The 22,071-nt window shown below is 38.9% G+C and overlaps 2 protein-coding genes across 2 annotated transcripts; one reads left to right on the forward strand and one right to left on the reverse strand.

Annotated features, from left to right (window-relative positions):
• The first annotated feature begins 717 nt into the window (after positions 1–717).
• Positions 718–3,181, forward strand: si:ch211-127m7.2. The gene is made up of 3 exons (XM_048256392.1): positions 718–1,140; positions 1,243–1,339; positions 1,541–3,181. The coding sequence occupies exons 1-3, from the start codon at positions 1,031–1,033 to the stop codon at positions 1,805–1,807; spliced, it is 474 nt and encodes a 157-aa protein (XP_048112349.1). The 5' UTR covers positions 718–1,030; the 3' UTR covers positions 1,808–3,181.
• A 771-nt stretch (positions 3,182–3,952) lies between these two features.
• On the reverse strand, positions 3,953–21,090 carry ergic2 (ERGIC and golgi 2). Its single transcript, XM_048256391.1, has 14 exons — positions 20,764–21,090; positions 20,258–20,426; positions 14,762–14,870; positions 14,554–14,600; positions 14,380–14,447; positions 14,236–14,276; positions 13,121–13,222; positions 11,893–11,988; positions 9,999–10,054; positions 9,280–9,378; positions 9,083–9,180; positions 7,989–8,151; positions 7,796–7,875; positions 3,953–5,447 (listed from the first exon to the last, which is right to left on the reverse strand). The coding sequence occupies exons 2-14, from the start codon at positions 20,361–20,363 to the stop codon at positions 5,382–5,384; spliced, it is 1,131 nt and encodes a 376-aa protein (XP_048112348.1). The 5' UTR covers positions 20,364–20,426; positions 20,764–21,090; the 3' UTR covers positions 3,953–5,381.
• Positions 21,091–22,071: the final 981 nt, after the last annotated feature.

The raw sequence follows: 22,071 nt of genomic DNA on the forward strand, positions 1-22,071 counted from the left end.
TATATCATATACAGCCTACACAACCAAGGGACGGAAGTTATCCTCTGAAAGCAGGGCATCTTCATATTTAGTGTTGCGTCGGAGTTGCGTAAAGAGGTCCAGAGCGCGCACCTGTTTGCTTTTTTTGACTGGCAGTGCCCAAGATCACATGACAGTACGTGAGTTGAATAATGTAGGCTAAAATATAAAGGTATGCCTAAAGCAAACAATAAAGGACAATGTTTAAGCCATTGGACATTATTGAAAGAAAACGATAGCAAAGATATGCAGAATGAATGAATAATGACCGGCGAACTAGGCTACCAGGTTTGGTTGACAGCATAAGATACCGTGGTGATATAGCGACACTAAAACAGATCCACTTTAGTATCACAGCATAGCCTGGCTTTGAGCGCAACATACCTCGCTAACCCACTAATCGAGATTCGTAGTACACCCCACAAGTTCTTGATCGATTTCATATCGTAGGCTAAGCTATCTTCCTGCAACCCGTTTTTATTTTGAAATTCCGGCTTTTATTTTGAAGTTTTACCCTTTGTATCTGCTTTGAACGTTATTTTCGTTAGGTTCATCGTATTTTCGTTAGGCTACTGCTGTAAACTGTTCTAGGTTTAATCCCATCTCTCCACTTCGTGAGGGTTTAGGGCTGTCCCACTGCGAAATTGTGAAGTGGTTGAGGACTTTGTGCCCTTTCCGTAAATCTGCATCTATGTAAGATACTCAAGGGAATGAGCCTACCTACAATTTAGTGTTATGGCGTGAAACCGAAACACGGGATTATCTAAAGGGAGTCTGGAAGCTTGAAAAAAACACCAGTAGCCTAAACAACTGCCAATAAAACGGAAACGGAAATGCGTTTTTTTGTGTGTGTTGTTAATTTAATGGTCACAGCTGGGTCCCATTCCTGTTACTAGCGTATTCCAGTAGCCTACCGGCATAGGCTACAGACAGGTTTTGTACGGTTGTTACAATTCAATGCTACATAATAAATGATGCAGACTGAATAGACCTTCCAAACAAACACAGGTAAATGGCTAACAAACAACGAGAACTCCCATCCTGGATGGGAAGGATGCGTAAAGAAGGCGACTGCTTCACCAAAAAAGTTACAACTAAAGCAAAAAAGAAGCTCTCTCCGAGGTAACTATTGTTCATTCCAATATTTCCCAGTAGGTTTGCCTTCATGCTGTAACTTAATTATACCTTTAAGAAAGAAATCCTGAAAATATGTTTGTCTGGTAGGATGACGGTCTATCTTCTGAATGAACGTGAACTCGTGCAAAGCGCTCTCGTCTTCGGGGACGTGGAAGACCGAATATGTAAAGGACTTTCAGAAAAGGTATTCGGCTCGGCTGCCTGTCACTTGCCTTTTTGCATACTCTTGAATGTGAAATCTTTATTGTACTGCCCAGATAAAGATGGCATATCTGTTAAAATAGCAAATGTAGGTTAATTTTATGTGTCGCTGCCACAAAAAACAATTAGCCTTACTTTACCATGTTTTCCTGACTATAACTAATCTTTTCACTAATCTATTTAGGTATTCAAAACGGATCTTCCAGAAGACAGAATACAAGAAGGAATCAACTCTTGTGAGCAGGGTGCCTTTGATTTAATGTGTGCAAGGACATGCATTTCAGAAGCATGGTTGGACACCGCAGACCTAGAGACTCTCCCTTATGGTAGTAATGACCAGGGGCACAAATCAGGCAATGAGAACTGTGTAACCAGTATTTTGACAGAGCATCCTGATACTCCATCTGATGATGATGCTTTGAAGCTTGTGAGGGAGATTTTTTTCAAATGACGGAGGCCTTTATCTTTCAAGACTAAGTTCATTGGTCACAATTCGGACAGAAGCCTGCATCTTTATAGGTAAAGCACTGGAATGGAATAAGAACTTTCCTGTATAAAATGTGTACATGTATTGAAGGATGGTGATATCACATACTTTAGTTTGCCCACAGCACTCAAGTTGTGGCCAGAATACAAAATGGTCAGTGTGTCTGTACCACCCATACTATTTTAATTGACCTTTATTCTACATTTGTTGTGAAACTCTTTTCAGGCTAAACAAAAGGCATTGTGATGTCTCATTATGCACATGGTCACTAGAATCCAGACTGTGCAGGGCTTGTATGTCCTAGGAAATGATAGTGGCATGATAACATCCCTCTGTAGGACAGCATCATATTAATATAGTTGTCCTATAAGTCAAGACATTAAAACTTTCATGTGAAACAAAATTCATTTTTATTTTAAAATATCAAAATATATACCCATAAACCTCTTGATACATCTTTTGTAAAAGATTAAGTTGATTGTTTTTAGCTACCAGATGAGACTATAAGGTTTCCCAATCAAAGTCAAATGTAAAATTCCATGACTTTTCCCTGACAAAAAACTGAAATTCCATGAACTACTATATAATGAATAGTATAACATACCAACCAAAGATTTAAGAGCAGCTGCAGAGCGTTCAAGAATCTTTTACTTTTTTAGAGTGGAAGATGAATAAATGGGCACTGAATAAACAAAATTGGGCTAACCACAACTACTCAAACAAGCAGTAAAGCCAATAACCAGATATACACCAATTCTGCGGGGAAATATCTGTTTTAATGTATTTTGGCAAGTAAATTTGAAACCGCTACAACAAAATTGCTGATATTCCATGACACTGCCCCAAGAATGATTAAATTCCCTGACTTTCCATGTCTGGAATAGACTTTCTAAAATTCCATGATATTCCATGATCCGTGGGAACCCTACCTACCCTCATTTCCCGAAAAATGGAATTTCACAACTGCATTTAATTGCACAAATCATGGAAGTACAGTGTTAGAAAAATATATCTTGCATTAGAGGTCTCCTGTCCATACAATAACACCTCTTATCATCCAACGAGCGACAGAGGAAAGCATCCCCACTCTGACAACAGCATCATCTCCACGGGATCTCCTGCCAATTCACCGCAGGTTTCTAGAGCATTCACGCCGTAAACATCTGATCAAAATACGGACTGTGGCTCCTGTGTCCAAAAGTTCTGCTGCTTCAGAGGGATCACGTGACAATTTGAACTCTCCCACTCCTCCGCAAACAAGTCAATTCTTCAAATGGCACTTCTCAATGTGAGATCTCTATCCAATAAGACATTTATTTTTGAATGATTTTATTTCATCTGCTGATGTGAAGTTTATGTTTACTGAATCCTGGCTGCAAATTAATGATCATTGTCAGCTTACTGAACTGTGCCCTCCACAGTATGATTGTTTCAATAAACCAAGGGCCAGTGGCCGTGGTGGTGGCTTAGTGGGCGTTTACAGGAAGAATTTGAAATGCTATTAAGTACCTTGTGAGAAATTTAGTTCCTTTGAAGCTCTTCCTTTTAAACTTGGTGGTCTCTGCCCTATTGTTTTTGCTACAATTTATCACCCACCAAAATCAACTAGCTACTTTTTAGCAGAGTTTTCTGACTTTCTTTCCAATCTTATTCTGAAGTATGACAATTCTTCATTGTGGTGATTTTAATTTCCATGTTTATGACTCAACTAATGTTTATGCTACTGATTTTGTTAACACTGTTACCGCTTTGAATTTCATTCAGTATGTGCGTGGGCCAACGCATAACGAGGCCATACACTGGACCTTGTTTTTACCCTGGGTGTAGGAATATCCTCTGTCAATTGCCTGGATATGATTATTTCTGACCACAAATTAATAGTATGTAGCTGTGAACCACTTACTATTGACAATAGCTCACCCTGCTCCTCTCGCACCCCTATCTTTAATGAGTTTAGTGCCTCAAAATGGTGTGCTTTATTTGATAGTGATTGTCCAACCTTATCTGAACATCACTGTACTAATGATCTGACTGAGCATTTTAGCACCAAGTCGTAGCTGTAAACGGGAGTGCAGGAAAGCAGAGGTGGAAAAAGTCTGGTCTCCAATATACATTATGAAAGATTTATTATCACAATACAACAACATGGTTAAGAATGCAATATCACACTATTTTTCAGAACTTATTTCTGACCATAATAACAACCCTGTTTTTATTCAAAACAGTAGATTATCTGGTAAACCCAAACCCACCTTGTGCCCCAGTTGAAAGTGATGCTGATTGTGAAAATTCTTGTCCTTTTTTTACTGAGAAGGTGGAGGCTATTAGAGCCTCTATTACTCCTGATCCAAGTTACTTGAGGTACCCCATTCTGAACAAGATATTTTGAACAAGTTGGATCCCATCACCTAATCTGAACTTTTAGAAACTGTCTCATATGAAAGTGTCTTCCAGCCCTCTTGATATTGTGCCAACTAAGTTTCTTAATAGAGGTAATGGAATCTGTTGGGCCCTGCCTGCTCTCCATCTTAAACAGTTCCTTGTGTAATGGTAATGTCCCTGATTATTTTAAAACGGCCTGTGAACCCTTTGCTAAAAAAGGCTGGGCTTGATCCCTCTTCTTCAAAACTACAGCCCTATATCCAAATTACCTTTTATATCTAAAATTCTTGAAAAAATAGTGTCCAATCAACTTCTTTCTGCTCTTGATAACAACATTTTTACAAGAGGTTTCAATCTGGTTTCCTAAACATCATAGCACTGAAACAGTACTACTGAAAGTTACCAATGACCTTTTAAAAATAGCCGATGATGGCTTGGACTCTGTCCTGATACTTCTGCACCTTAGTGCGGCCTTTGACACAATTGATTACTGCATACTGTTAGACAGGCTGAGGCATTGGGTGGGATTATCTGGTACTGGATTGTAATGGTTTACATCCTATTCGTCAAATAGAAGGTTCTTAATCTTCTGTTAAGTATGGTGTACCAATTTTATTTTGCTTATACATTCTCCCCCTTGGTCACATTTTCTATGCAGATACTGAGTTCGGTTCTTTTAAAAGGGACTATATGTAAAAACACCCTAGTCCCTTTTAAAAGAATTAAACTGTCCACTAAAAGGGGACCAGAAAGTGGACCAAACCAAAAGGGAATTTTTGTATTTACATTATTAGTTCATTTGAAAGAGGACTCGGAACCACTTCCAAGCTATACAGTATGCTTCTATTTCTTTTGTGCCTTGCACATAATCACTACATGCTCATCATGTGAAAAATGGATGCTATTTTAAGCAGGTATGTTCACAATCCATAGATGACAAAACAATAAAAGCCCACTGTCACCAAATTAATATTGACATAATTTGAGTGACTCTTGAATAGGGTCCTTATGTAGTTTATTGGAGTGAAAAGTCTTCAATTGGGATGTGTATCCCTGTAAATGCTGTTTATTTCACCAAATCAGGTGAAGGTGGATGCAGTGAACCCTAGTAGGCAGCCACACAGTTCAGAAACAAGACCACCACAAATGAGCCAGCTTACTCCTGTTCATTGGTATCTGTAAGTAATGGTGTTTGGCTGCTGTGTCCATCAAGAATACCAACCTAAAAAATGAGAAGAGATAAGCTATTTTACTTTTTCCTCAGATGCCTTCGTGCATAACTTGAATCATTCTTAACATCCTTCACATTTTCAAAACCATAATTATGTCGATAACTTGCTCAAAATGCTTTGTTTTGTCTCAAAAGTACTACAAGCAAAACAGTGCCACTGATATGCAAGTCCTTTTGTAATTGGCTTTAACCATGACAATAAAAGACGATCATGTATGAAATCCTCATGACCGAAATCCTTGAGGATGATTGTACAGTATGGAAGCAAAGATTCTTTGTTGAGTAAAGCTCAGTAGTAGAAATGGACACATTGTTGTCTGTTACAGTAGCACACAATCTTACTGAAGAACCATAAGTAAGTTTTGATAAGCTACTGAACCTAAAAAAAAAAGGTTCCTTTATGGAGATTCAGCACTAGGTATCTAGCAGCCTAGCACACTTGTTAAAAAGTTCCTTTATGGAGATTCAGCACTAGGTATCTAGCAGGCTAGCACACTTGTTAAATGTGCAGTCAGCAATTGCACAGGAAGTTCCCTTTGTTTATGTTTATATTCAGGGCACAAGATTTCCGCACGTGTATAAAATATCGCATACAAAATCGCCTACAAGTCATTCCAAAAAAATGAAAAGCCCTATTGGAATGCCTGGAGCATTTCTTATCCTTGTCACACACAAACAAATTACATAAATCGAAGGGGCCTTTTCATGCTCATCATGTTGACGATTCAGCTTTATAAAATTATATGCCTCTCACAGTTTGGAAAAATAATCAACTGACTCTGGATATAGAAAATAAATAATTGGATTAATTATTACAGTGCATGAAAATGCACTGTTCTGTTATCTGAAGTCTTCTTCTTATTATTATTACAGTGCATGAAAATGCACTGTTCTGTTATCCGAAGTCTTCTTCTTCTTCTTCTTCTTATTATTATTATTATTCTTCCCACCAAATTTCTGCATCTAATTCAGCTTTAACCGTTTATCCTCTTCAAACCATTCACTCATCCACCCATTAAACTATCCACCAACATCCATTAAACAATCTGCCTATCAACATCCATTCAACTTTCTGTCTATCAACATCCATTACATCTAAATTCAACTTTTAAACTATGTACTCTGTCTCAGGCTTTAAGCATACAATCTGGCTCTATTAAGACTACAGATTCTGTTCCTATTTCCTCTGCCCACAACTGTTTCAAAATAAATGTCCTCACTACAATAATTCACTATTAAATAATTTAACTATTTAAACTACTCAACTATTTAACTGTTTAGACATTTTAACTGTCAGTTGTTATCAACTATGACTCCTGCCAACTGTTTCCAAATAAAAGTTTGTTTTGCATTTTATGTTAATATACAGTATATTTATATTTTCATGCACTGGTAATTTCCTCGAAATTACATTTTCTAGTTATTCTTCCCACCAAATTTCTGCGTCTAATTCAGCTTCAACCATTTAACATAGAAACTTCGTTCAAACTTTGTAACGTAGGTCTTGAAAAGGACTCTTGAGGAATGTATTTTTCACTTTTGTAAACGTTATACTTTTTGAGATATTAACAAAAAACAAGCTTATTTTTCCCCATAGACTTTACATTAGCACTATGACATCACAATGGACTAATTAACTTGATTTGCACCTGTATCAACTTCCAGCTGCTCACTACTAGGACCCATCAAAGGGCCAGTTAAACTGATTGCACCTGTATCAACTTTCTGCTTAACTAGGCCAACTCTCTGTGTCTCTCCATTCTACAAGGATATAAGGCACATGCCATCCAACTTTCTATCCATTCATCCTCTTCAAACCATTCACTCATCCACCCATTAAACTAACCATCAACATCCATTAAACAATCTGCCTATCAACATCCATTCAACTTTCTGTCTATCAACATCCATTACACTATCTACATTCAACTTTTAAACTATATACTCTGTCTCAGGCTTTAAGCATACAATCTGGCTCTCTTAAGACTACTATTTCCTCTGCCCACAACTGTTTCAAAATAAATGTCCTCACTACAATAATTCACTATTAAATAATTTAACTATTTAAACTACTCAACTTTTTAACTGTTCAGCCATTTCAACTGTCAGTTGTTATCAACTATGACTCCTGCCAACTGTTTCCAAATAAAAGTTTGTTTGGCATTTTATGTTAATATACAGTATGTTTATATTTTCATGCACTGTTAATTTCCTCGAAATTACATTTTCAAGTTCTACTTAAAAAGTAACCTTTATTTGTATAAGGGTTTGGTTTGTCGTGATGTAATGGAAAACCAGGCCTTGCATGGCTCTAAGATATATTTGACAATTGAACTTGCCTCTTTGGGTTTATAGACGCCCAGCTTTAAGCGACAACAGACGATGTCCACACAGAATCCAACCAGACCATGGAGCATGCCTGAAAGGTGAAGGCGAAAATGTATATCCCATGATTGCTTTATTACTTATGTACATACAGCATAAAGCAGTTAGTTGTGAACTGCTCTGCAGTAGATTGTGAATAACTCTGACCTGTGGTTGAGAAGATGCCTCCAATAATGCCGCAAAGGCGCACCAGGAACTGCCACAGGGGCATGTGCTGCTCCGTGACCGTGACCATGAGGGAACTAATATCATACTTCATGAAGATTCCAGAAACACCATGACTACCAGCAGCATGGTTTATCACCCGTTCCTGTGTTTCACACATACAAGCAATCAGGCAGATCAGACCCTCAGGGACAACAAGTACTGATGCAAATGTTTACTTCAAATGTGCCGTCGGCAATTGTGCATGACGTTGCATTTGTTTCTGTTTAAATGTCTCAGCAGCTTTAGTCCAAAACAATGTACATTACATTTGAATCCAGGAGCAAACAAAACACCAGAGAGGCAGCTCATCCCTCCCTTCAGTATTTCCAGAGGAACTTGTTTAGGTGTATGTAACCTGTCACAAAGTTCATGCTGTGCAATATTCAGAGGTATAGACCTTATCTTATACAATATGCCACACAACTTCCTGTGCAGACCATGGTTCTTTTCAAACTGGACTATTGTAATGCATTGTTAGTTGGCCTGCCTGCTTGTGCAGTGAGACCATTTCAGAGAATTGGTCTTTAATCAGCCAAAGACACATGTAACTAGTTATGCTTCATTGACTCTCTATAGCAGCCTTACTCTGGCCTACAGGACACTTGATTTTGACACTGAATTTGCACCTTGCTATCTTAATTCTATGATCCAGCTTTATGCCCCCTCTGGCCCACTGTAGTCTTCTAACGGGCGTCTATGATGTCAGCCTTCCATTAACATAAATAGGTCAGTCAAGACTCTTTTTGTCTGTGATTCCTTGTATTGGTGGTGGAATGATTTCCCCAATTCTCTTCATTCTACTGATAGTTTCAGTACTATGTATCTAACCGATTCATTCTTCTTGCAGAGTCAACATTTATATGTTTATAGTAATGGTTATTATGATGATTTGCTATTATTATTTTGATACTATTACCATTGTGGGCTATATGACTAATTACTTTTGACTTATTCTTGTACATTACTTTTGACAAAAGCATCTGCTAAGAGCCATAACCATAAATGAAGAAATGTTCCTAGTTTTGTCTACCTACCCTCTCTGTGACAGAGTACTGGTGAGTTTCTGCTGATATCTTGTAGGTTTTCAGCTTGGTGGGCACAATGGTGATGAAATACTGAAACATCTGATTATCTGTAAGGTGGGCAGAGATTGAGAACATCATATATTAATATAAATACACACACACACATAAGGAGCATTTGTGAACCTCAGCTGTCAGTTTATACATACGGTCAGTGCACACTTTCTCTGTGCCATCCAGTGGATTTATGACACCTGGGATTTCCTCCCCAAAGGACAGATGATCAATTCGGTGGGAGAAGTTATAAGCTGAACAAACAAAGTTTAAATTTCATTAACAAACAGTCAGTCAAAAGTTATACAGTGCTGCTTGAAAGTGTGATTCTTATCTCTTTTAAATATGAACTGTCAGGTGTGTATATTCATTTTTCAAATGCATGGACTTGTTCAGAGGGAATTGTGTGAGAAGCCAAAAAAAATCATGAAACATGGAATTAATGTATGTACAAAAGTACAAAATACTTTTGAGTTTTTGCTATCTTAACCACTTTTGTTGAATAGGTAATAAAATACATAACTTTATTTTGTTTCTGTCTATTATTTGGAAAGTCAGCTTTACAAATTGGGGTTTGGATGTGCATTAAATAAGGTTATTTCATTTTGTTTTTGTAAAAAACAACTGACCATGTCTGAGGGTTCACAAACTTTCGAGCAGCACTGTAGGTGTGTCCTCTCTGGTAGCTAAAATGGTAGAGCACTGTGCTAAATTCACCACATTTAAGGATTCAGTGCTGACAGAGCACACATACTGATGGAAATGTGTAGCTGTTCAGTTACCTTGGTCTATGAATAACTTAATGAATAAATGTAGCCATCATTACAACAACCTAGTCATCAGATCCATGAATAGCTATAGAAAACCAGCTTACTTTCATGGCTGACGAGAGCAGCTAGATGGGCGTGTCCTCTGGGATGTGGAATAGCTCTAAACAAAACAGACATGACATGGCAGTGAAAAACACACCAGACAAAGACAGTCACCAGGGATGGTGGAGATTGGTGTGGTCAGTCAGGGAGAGGGCAAGACAGGGATTTCAGGACAGAGTGAAATACAGAACAGACTTCACAGAAAAATGTTCAAGGATAGACATCACACCTGTAATTTAAACATACCGTTCTTCCATGGGTGCTAGAGAAATTGTAACTGTACTTAAGTGGCACTCCTTAGTTCTATATGCCACTAATGGAGCAGGTTTGACTATGACGCAAAGACAAAAGGCTTCAAATACATCAAAATCTTTCATTTGAAAGTTTTCTAATAAAACCATACGTAAACACATGAGCTCTTGTTAAAGTAGTTTCACACCTAGTTAGCTCAAAGCGAGCCACTTGTTATCCAGTCGTTATGCACTATATCCATTTGGTATTTACTCGTTATTCACTCACTCAAAAAATGATATGGAGATATCCAGTCACACGATACATCACAAACACCTTGCGAAAGAATACTATGACATCAATATATTGTCCCACCTCTACTTTTTAATGTATCAGAATTTGCAGATCTATATTGAGATCATGATTATTTATCACAATTATTAATTAATTTTATAGACACAAATATTTCCCCTCCCCAAAGATATTGGACTTGCTATTTGGGTGACCCAAATTCTTCCTCCAGGTTCACTCCCCTAAATTACTGCTGGCGACTTTTTGTGCAGATTTTGTGCTTGCTACTTGGTTAATATTTGGAGAGAGTGCAAGAGGGGCTGCGACATAGACAAGAACTCTGCGACCGCACAGTCCAGGTTGCTGAAGTGCCGTGAGGGCGCAGCAAATGAATGTCTAAAACAATATATTTAAGCTCACAATATTCAGACTGGCCCAAAACGTTAAGGACCACCGGGAATGTTCCCAAAGGCTCTGCTTCTAGTCTATGACTTCAGTCGTTTGGTTATTTGTTGATAAGTAACCTAAAACATGATGCGTAGGCTACATTTGATTTATTGTTCCCTCGTTTTGAGTGTTGTGTCTTGAAACGCATATGCACATTGTAGGTTTCATTCACGTAGTCTGTAAATTACGTGAACAAAATTCACAGATCCTGTCATTAGCTCAACTCTTATTATCTACATTGGAGGAAGAAAGCATGGACTAAAAATTAACGTGATAAAAAAGGCATATGTGGCGTGTTTTGGGATGTGTTCCACGCTATGAGTTGAGAGCCCTGCTTTGCTTATGACTTGTTGTGTGGTGCAAAAGCCATATTGTTTCTGTAAGGATTGTTATTATTATAGTTGGCGGTATCCTGCCGCGCTTTGCCTTTTCTAGGTGGTTCCCATGGGCCAAAACTAAATGAAATTTGGCACACACAACAGGTGCCGGATTAAGCTGTCATGGACAAAGACTTGGCTCCGGGTGTGGCCTATTGACTCCATAGTGCCCCCTTATGTCACTTAGTGTCATAGTGCCCCCTTATGTCACTTAGTGTCTTAGCGCCCCCTTATGTCCCTTCCAAAAGTCGCAAGTCAATGAACCTTTCCCAGACCCACTCTCAATTACAATTGAGAAGTTCTGCGTGCTAACTAGACTCACTAGGAAGTGAGATATACAAGAACAATTTTGACATACTGTGGTTGGCATATAGTTTCAGCTATGCACACCAAATTTGGTAGGTGTGTGTAACAACTCTGAATCACAGTTAGAATCGGAACACTTAATTTCAGCTAGACTGACGAAATCCAAAAGGATTCAAAAGGACAGACATACTACAATTTTATTGTTTCTTCTCAATTAACTCAACGTCTCAACAATTAAACATACTTGCCAACAGTGATGTGGAAGTTCCCAGCAACTTTATTGACATAAAGGTGTCCATGTATCCTACATGCATTTGGGGACTGATTAGGATCCACTTCACTTGAGAGAGAGAGACAGAAATGAAAACAGTATGTTAGATGCAAATAGATCATTGGATAAAGCATATCTATAAAGAAATGCCGTTAGCATGAACAAAATAAGGGCAGATTCAATGAAAATGAGTACCATATCTTACAGTATTGCAAGATTGACACACAAAAGCACACACATGTAAATGGCAGGCATGGTATCTAATGACATATTTTTGTCTATCAGAAATGTCTTATGGGGGGTCACTGTGGCACAGGAGGCTGCAGCATCTGTGCCACCTTCTGGTCCAAATGCCCATGAGGACCCAGACCCGGGTCATTTCCCGATCTCGTACCGCCTCTCTCTCCTGCCCGTTTCCTGTCACTATACCTGTCCTGTTTGATTAAAGGCATAAAAACATCCCCAAAATAGTCTAATAACCTATAGCAACCAGTGTCCCTGTTTGCTATATACATGTTCATAATACATATCTGATCTGTGCCACATGTGAACATAACAAATCAGAATTGAGGCACATTTAGCTATCGATGTGAACATAACCATGGACTACTATATACACCAGATTTCTGCCTCCCTCTGCCCTGTTGCCCAGTTTGCACCACAGTGCAAGGGTTCTCTTTGTGACAGGGGGACTCCTGGTTATGTTTACATTTTTTGATGTATTATGCATAATGTCAATTTCCATTTAATGAATAATTATTATTAGATTCAATTCAATGCAAATTAAATAAATTGCTTCATTTAAATGAAATGTCACAGCACTAATACAAAACATCATTGTGGCTAAGGATATGAAAAAGTAATGAAAAATTAAAAACTAATTCAAAGGCTAGGCATATTGGCGCTAAAGATTTCATATTAACAAATATTGTCTGAGGGTGAAAACAAAAAGGTTTCCAATGCCAACTGTAAACTTTCTTCTGCATTACTTCTAACACATGATGGTGTGTGCAACATTCCTTTATTAAAAATAACCAGAAGTCAAAGCTTAGTTTGTTTTTAAAAACAATCAGTCAGCAGATTGTATACTATAAAATGTTTCAAGAAATGATTGTTATGAAAGGTGTGGGTTGTGAAAATAGGTGCAGTGTGTCCATTTGGTTGGAAAGGTTAGAGATAGCAGGCAATAATAACCACTGACCGTGGAGGCAGTGCCGTAGGCCCTCCCTTTAGAAGGCTTTTGAACAGGACATCTTGAAGAGCGTGTTCTTCTCGCAGACGGTTTTGAATGAGCAGCAGAGTCCTACAACAAGAAGTGCCAGAGAAATATCATCTTTTTTGTTATCAAAGAGTGCAATGTTGGCTTTCTCTGAAATACTACTAACATTTTGGTGGATTGCCAAGACAGTGAACACATATATAAGTCTCTTATAATGTCTTTAGCATTCATTTCCAAAGTTTCAGATATAAATGCAAGTGAATAGAACCAAGCCAGTGGTGGAAATCCCTAACCTGACTCTCGCCAGATGAATTTCGTTCCGCTTAGCTCCGCCTAGCTTCACGCTCATCCATCTGGGACCTCTTCCATTTAGAGTGATTTCAGCACGAGATTGTATGGTAGAGCCATAACTAAAATAAACTTTCCCACCAACATAATAACTTCCGGCAAAAGTAATAATTATTGGTTTATTACTTTGGTGGGAAAGTAATAAAATTAAAAATGATTACATTTGTGGGAAATTATTACGTTGGTGGGTTTAAAACCATTTTAAAACTTTTCTTTTTTCTGATTGTCTAACATTCTGTAAAGTGCCATGAGACATGTGTAATGTTTTGGCGCACTATAAGTGAAATTAAATTGAAATTGAAATTGAAAATGTGCATATTTTTATTACTTAGACAGTTTATTACATTGGTGGGAAGTTATTACGTTGGTGGGTGCTACATGGCACATAAACTCTTAATAGGGCGAACAGCACTTCTGCTGCACTCTGACCAGGTCTTATCGCTTGTAAAATAGTCTTAGGAAGTTGCTGTTCGGGTAGGAACACTGTGTTCCCCCCTCTCTCTTTCTACAGACTGCTGTCGGTGCATTCCCTCTATATTGTATTGAGTTATATTTATAGTTTGTTGCAAAGACGCATACGCAAGACCTCAAGAAACTATTTAGAATTGTGGAAAAGGGGGTGACATAAAAGACCTTTAGCAAGACACCTGCCAAATGTGAAGTCAGTCAGATAAATGGTTCAACAGATACCTGAAGAACAGACAGATTGACGTCCCTGTACTCAGTCTAGATAGAAAGTGCATGTTTACCTGTGCCAGATCCTTTGTTGGGGGGTCAGCTCAAAAACAACCTAAATAGTTTTCAAATACAAAGGGATAGTGGAATAATTATTAGGCGGAAATAATAAGTTGGATGCATTAATGACAACAAAAGCTTTCTCCATCAATACTCACTGGTTCATACTGAAGACCATCAGATGCTACCATTGTCTCAGCCAAATCCAAAACATCTGCACCTACAACTACAGAGCAGCCAATATCTCTTGGTTAAACAAGTCCAATTTACATTGTACATTTCAGTAACATTGTACAAGTATACACGTTTTTGGTACTGGTGGTGGAACTTACATTGACACCTCATGGCAACGGTAACATCTATATTTATTCGTAATTTACTGAAAGAGAGAAAAGGTGGGAAAACAAGATACGTCTTTATTCAAACTTTATTCAAGACATTATCGATCACAAATATATGTAAAACATATTTTGTTATACATGTTAAACAGAATATTGCATGTTTTTCAACTGTATACTATTCATGGCTGATATATTTTACCTTGTAAAATCCTTATCGACTTCATATTCATAGGACATCCATGTATCCCGATACACAAAAAATTCGAAGAATGCCAAGAGAGCCATGGCCGTGAATGCAATCAATGACACTGAAAATAGAGAAAGCTAATGTAAGTTGCTGTGCAATATATACCTAGATGTACAGGGCCTATATATCTGTAGCAACCAGCACTGTGGGCAGTTGTGGGTGGTTCACTTGCTAACATAACCAGTAAAATTCCATGACTTTTCCCTGACAAAAAACCTGAATTTCCATGACCTACTACAATGCTGCTTGAAAGTTTGTGAACCCTCAGATATGGTCAGTGGTCAAAATCTAAATAACCTTATTTAATGCACATCCAAACCTCAATTTCCAAAGCTGTCCTTCAAAATAAAAGACAGAAACAAGAAAGTTATATAGTTTCATTATATATTCACCAAAAGTGGTTTAGTTTACAAAAACTTTACAAAAATATGAAATTTTTTCAAAAATATGACATTTGCAAAATTATGTGTGAACCCATGTAGTTAATTTCCTGTAGCACCTCCTTTTGCAACCACTACTTCAACCAAACGTCTTCTGTGCCCATTAACTAGTGTCTCACATCTGGTTCTGTGGATTTTGCATACTCCTCCTTGCAGAACTAAGCCAGTTGAGAGAGGTTGGAGGGTCAACTGGCATGTCATGCCCGCTTCTAGCCAAAACATTTCTATTGAATTGAGGTCTGGACTTTGACTAGGCCAATCCAGAGTATGAATTCTCTTTATCTTAGCCAGTGGTCCCCAAAATACGGCCCGCGGGCCGGATACGGCCCGCCACCTCATTTTAGGTGGCCCCCCAAAACATGTCCGTGGTATATAGGATCCGGCCCGCACGGGAGTACGAACACAAAGTTCTCATCAGGTGAGTGAAAGTTAGAATGGTGGTCATTTCAGATGTTTCTGCCACCACTTCATAAAACTCATAGTTTGAGAACTTTAAATTATTTGTAGGATATTGCTTGTTCACAACTTGAGCTGTGTATGCAAAGTTCAGAGTTCAAAATATACTTTTGGGACTCCCTGCTTATAGTTTTGAGAATGCTATTATTAGTATTATTTCATTTGAGCTACATTTTACACTGATATGGCATGATGACAATATAAACACAGATAACAATGGTATTAAATTACAATAGCCTATAGATTAAAGGCACACTATGCAGGTTTTTTAGTGTAATATGCAAGTTTTTTTAGCTTAATTTACCTTCATTTAACAGCTTCAGAGTCATTGGAATGGTTATATGACTTTTTTCGGGTTTAAGGGCAATTCCGCGCAAAACTGTCACATCCATCCATGGTAGGCTATTAGTTGGCGTTACTACTACTACTACTACTACTGCTAATAGCATGGTAGGCTATTAGTTGGCGTTACTACTACTACTACTACTACTGCTACTTGCATGAAACTTCACCTCACTGAATACAGCCCGACTCCAAGGCCATCACCAAATCTAATCTCTGGTAGGCCTAATGTTCAATTTTGCCAATGACATGTCAATGAAAATTGAGTGTTGTGTTGTGAACTATGATTAGCCTACTTTGCATACCAAAGGACACTGGGGAAATAGGGGGTAGTGTTTATGTGGCTCTTCTGAGATAAAAAAAAAAAAAAAAAAAAAAAAAAAAAAATTGGTAAAAGTGGCTCTCCAGGCAAAAAAGGTTGCCGACCCCTGCCCTAGCGCCTGTGAGTGGAAAAACCACCCTTGCAACTGTGGGCCGGCGGCCTCAGTGTCAGGAAGTATAACTAGTGTAACGAATTGCTTTACTGCATTCAAATACACATACACGCCAGGCACCGGCTAGAAAAAGGTAGCGATGGAGTTTCTCAGACATTCGTCATGACAGAGCCAGCGAAAAAAAAGCAAAAAACGAGAAAACAGTAAGGAAATTGCCAATACTGCATAGTTTACCTTTAAATGTAATGGAATATTCAACTAAGGTAGACTGCCTTTGTTCACAGCACTAAGCTATTTATGGTTACTGATATACTCCGAGTCTCTGGCCCTCTCTTAGAGCCAGGCATAGTGAGCTGGCCTTCGGAAGAAAAAGTTTGGGGACCACTGTCTTAAGCCATTCCTTGGTCATTTTGCTTGAATGCTTATAGGGTCATTGTCCTGTTCCTAATCTATTTCCTCCCTAGCTTCATCTCCCTGACTGACATGAGGTTCAGATCAAGAATTTATTGATAGGCCTGAGAATTCATGGTTCCCTGGATGATATGGAGTGGTCCAGATCCAGAAGGGTTGGCTTTTACCCAATTTATTATTTTTCTGGTGCATCTTTGTCATACTTTTGATGGGCATCCACTTCTAGGAAATGTTGCTGTGATGTTGAATGCCCTCCATTTGCAAATGGATAAATGGTGCTGGGATCTTTTATAGAGGGTCTTGTAGCTTTCCCCAGACTGATGGGCTGTCACTACTCTCTTCCTTATGTCCTCCTCTCCTCTTGGCATTGTTGATCCCTGTGGGTGCCTTGGCACTACAGTGGTTTGGTGGGTTTCCTCTCTCTTTTAATCATGGCTGCTCAAACCCTTTCCACAGGAAGTCTGTTTGATTAGTATGCTTAATTGATTATTTCAGCACCCAATTATGTTTTACATTAATCGATTACCTACTTGACTTTACCAATGCTTCTGGGGGTTCACTTACTTTTGTACATTAATTCCACATTTCATGATTTTTTGCCTTCTCACACAATTCCCTCTAAACAAGGTTCATATTTAAAACCTGGTGAGGATAAAATAAGAAAATCATGATAAAACAACAGAAAACTGTTTGGAACATCTGTCTGCCTGTGTGTGTGTTTGGGTGTTGACCGCATATCTGTCGAACCGTTTGTCCGTATGATTTCAAACTTGGCAGGTGTCTTTGGGCACGAGTAAGTGCAGTGCCCAGTTTTTGGAAACTGGTTTGGATAAGAAATGCAACTGGAGCAGCCGTGGCCTACTGGTTAGCGTTTCGGACTTGTAACCGGAGGGTTGCCGGTTTGAACCCCGACCAGTAGGTATGGCTGAAGTGCCCTTGAGCAAGGCACCTAACCCCTCACTGCTCCCCGAGCGACGCTGTTGTTGCAGGCAGCTCACTGCGCCGGGATTAGTGTGTGCTTCACTGTGTGCTGAGTGTGTTTAACTAATTCATGGATTGGGATAAATGCAGAGACCAAATTTCCCTCACCACGGGATCAAAAGAGTATATATACTTATACTATACTTGCAAAATAAATTGTTACATATATCCGTAAAAGAAGCACACAAGAAGAACAAAAGAAGCTTTCTCCGCTCTACTGTATCCACTCCGGCTCTCACACAGCACACCGCAGGACCAGAGACAGAGAGGGTAAGCAGAGTTTTGGCAGCACTGAATCAGGGCACAGCACGGGTCAATATGCAAGATGTTTGGATGATTATCATGTCTGACATCAACAATAAAGATTACCTGTATGCAGTTTTCTTACATAAAATGATTCTGCGGATTTTGCAACAACACGGCAACAAACACGGGTATGCAGTGGCTATTCAAAATGACGTAAAAATTATGTGCAATAAACTGACACTTCGAATAGCCCAGGCTACTTTGGACTTGAGACACGAATGACAATTCCGACTGCAAGGTCCCAAATTGAAACGAGCAATAGGCTAATGGTCCCGAATTTAAGAATGTTTCAGAATGCCACACAGCTACAGCAACGAGTGGCAGACAGAGCAACATATCACTTATGCTACCAAAGACATGGCCTTAACTATATAATATATATACAGAGAGAGAGAGAGAGAGAGAGAGAGAGAGAGAGAGAGAGAGAGAGAGAGAGAGAGAGAGAGAGAGAGAGAGAGAGAGAACTGAAGAACAGGTTGCTTGAAAACAAACAGTTAGTGCTGCATGTAAACACACTTGACACGCTACATTTATATGTGTATGTGTGTGTGTGTGTGTGCATGTATATATATGTATATGTATATATATATATATATATATATATATATATATATATATATATATATATATATATATATATATAGTAACACTTTATTTTCATGTGTCGCTGTTACAGTGTACCTACCTAATTAGGTACAGTGGTATAACCTGTGTAACAACATATACTATCAGGTACTATCATTGTACTTGCATTATGTATTTGTGGGTACCTACATATAAGCTTAGTTGTTACATTGTAATACTGAGTGATTTTACAAAACTTTGCCAATTTGCCTAAATTTTCATCAGAGGCAAAGAGCTGACCTGAGACCTGCTGGATGGGGTAAATGTGGTGATGATAGATTTGATATACAAGCCATTCTTAGCTCCAGTCAGGGCCTCATTGTCTTCAGTGTACATGTTTTTGGGTGCTCCTTGTTGGTGCCCACCCCCAATCCCAATCCTCCCCCACCTTTCTTATGCAGCCCTTGCCACTTAATCTACTAAACCCCTCTTCTACTGCCCTTTTACCCCCCTCCCCCCATAAATGCACAAATAGGCTGACACCAGACATAATTTCACTGCATTTCTTACTTCCAGTAACTATATGCATGTGACAATAAACTTCCTTGTAACAGATGTGCTGCTACAACCTTGTTACTCTTTGATACAGTGGAATAAACCTATTAAGTGTACCAGTTAATTACTTACATGTACATATGACATGCATGTTGTACATTGTGGTCATACAATTCACCCGCTATTAGACCCGAAGTGCAGGAGAAGTGGATATTCAACCACGCCATCCTTCAGGTCGCAGCGACACGTATGTGTACTTTATGTGCTGTGTCATGCTGCCATCTAGTGGTTGTGGAATATTTAACACCCATTATAGTTCTGGGAATAGATGTGCCCTCGAATAAATGTTAAATGTACAAATTATTTGGGTAATCCATCTGATAAATTGTGTTTTTCTTTTTATACTTCGTACCTTTATAAATTGAAGTGTATCATTAAGGTACCTTTTTCAATGTCATTACTCTGACATTCGACATTAGTCGACCATAAATTTGGGCAATGGGCACATTGTTAGGGGTTGACACTTTGCATAAGATTTCTCCACATTACTTGATCCAAATTCTGTGAGTCAGCGGCGTTAGTTTGAGCACATAATTGACGTTTTGTTTACATGTGTTCAATGTAAGTCAATGGAAGCCGGAAAACCATAAATAGCGGCGTCCAAAGAATCTTTTGCCGGATAGCGAGACAGCGGTACTTCCAGGGGCTCTCCTACTCCTCTCCCAATTCGAATTTGCTAACAGGTTGGTCTTGTTTTACCCAGGCTATGCCTTGTGTGCACTAGCCCTATAGCTGATGTCCTATCAAGGACATGTCATTCATCATTATCTGCACAAAATGAGATTTCAAGTGGGCTCCAACGGCTGAAGGTTAGGCCTACATAAGCAATAAACATCAAATACACCCTGGTAGTATCTATTTATTTAATAATGATATGTTGTAAACATAAGCCATCTTACCAGTTCCTCCGCTTGCGCTCGTCTCCACATAGCTTTCTGGAACCTTTGGGAAAGCATCCAGTTCTTTCACCAGGTTGAGAGCTTTCTTGCGAGACAGTCTCCTCATCGTTCATGTGGTTTCTCCTACAGATCCCACATGAATTCCGTTGTATTTTGTCAAAGTCTATGCCTGTGGATGCAAGGTTAACGTCAGGAACTTCCTAAGTAACTAGAATGCTAAGCTATGATAAAGAAAAACAAGCAAGTAACGTTAACGTTAACCTCTACACAACCTCTATTACGTTAACTACACAATTTAAATTAGACCCAAAGCTAATTAGTTAGAATAAGATAGTCGCTTGAATTACCTATAAAGGTGTTTGGTGTACGTGGGCTAGATATAGCTACCAGGTTGCCTTGCAACGTTTACAACATGTTCTGGCTTTATTGATTTAGCATTACAATGAATTAGATTCACAATGTAGGCTAGCAGCTAACCGGGTTGCAGTCTCGACAACCAGTTTTACCTGTAAACGCGTGTATTGGTTTACGTTTGTCGCTATCCCAACTGTGGTTCAGTGGTCTTCATAACTTCATGTTGGTCAGTGAAAGATGGACATCAACACCAAATCAGAGCCCGTCTACGTCTTAGACATTCTCTGACCAGATCAACACTCACAGTTCTTCCTGCTTGCGATTCAGTGTTCGAAGAACCCGAAAATTGAGAGGTGTTCGTGCAGGTGGCGCCCCCTGCCGATTATTGTTGAACATTTGAAGAGCTCTTTTCCAAAACATGATAAACGCCAAATAAAAAAAATCTCGCCATGCTATTGTGTAGGCCAGGGGCAGGGCTATTCAATTGGCGGCCCGCAGGCCAAGTCGGGCCCGCGAGGTCATTTACTGGCCCTTTAAATGTAAATGTAATCTCTAGCAAGCGCATGAGCTGTTCTCCACTCTTGCATCTCTCGCTCGCTCTGTAGTCCTGCCTCAGCCCATTACACAAGTTACAAATCATTACATTTTTACGTAAGTTGAACGTAAATTCCATCTTAGTTCAGTTTCACCCTAAATTGGCACTACGTTGGAGTTGAACTAGGCCCTACTAATACGCAACGATAGCGAAATTTGGATAGTGGAGGTCTCTCTGTGTCCATTTACTGAATGATGAATTTGTGCATAGGCTATCCGATGTCATGCATTAATAGTCTAGTGAAGTCAAATGAGCCTGTCTATAGGCCTCTTGGAAATCATGTTGCGATTCGAAGCAAAAAGTATCACTAGATAAGAAGGTAAATGCATTATAGCATATAAATGATGTATTTCATGTATGTGGCGAAGGCAAAACGTTTTGTATGCACTTGTGGTTAAAGTGAATCGTAGACTATAATAACCAAAGAAAGTAAGGAGATTTGCACCTCCGTTCACCAAATAAAGGCCGTGGTTGTTTCTCTACAATATGTTGGCACAAAACGGAATTTCTGTTAGAAACCAAGTAGCATTACACATTAATTAATGCGTCTATGTGTGTCTGCATGTGTGAGCGTGTTACGTGTTTGTGTGTACGCATGAGTGTGATTGTGTGTGCGTGTAGCAACCCTTCGCTCAATTAGCACCATCTACAGGCCAATTGGTGTACAGTCACTAAATGTACACATAAATAATTTTTTGTATGGCACTCCATGAACGGAATTCAATGAAACTTGGCATGCATTTAGAGGGTGTCATAATGATCCTACGCTTCAAATTTCGTGCGATTACAACACCTCATTTTTAACTAGATGGCGCTATACCGCAAATGAATGGTTATGGAATGGGTTGAGATGGCCCCTTGAGAC

Source organism: Alosa alosa, chromosome 11, assembly GCF_017589495.1.
Source record: "Alosa alosa isolate M-15738 ecotype Scorff River chromosome 11, AALO_Geno_1.1, whole genome shotgun sequence".
Taxonomy (NCBI): domain Eukaryota; kingdom Metazoa; phylum Chordata; class Actinopteri; order Clupeiformes; family Clupeidae; genus Alosa; species Alosa alosa.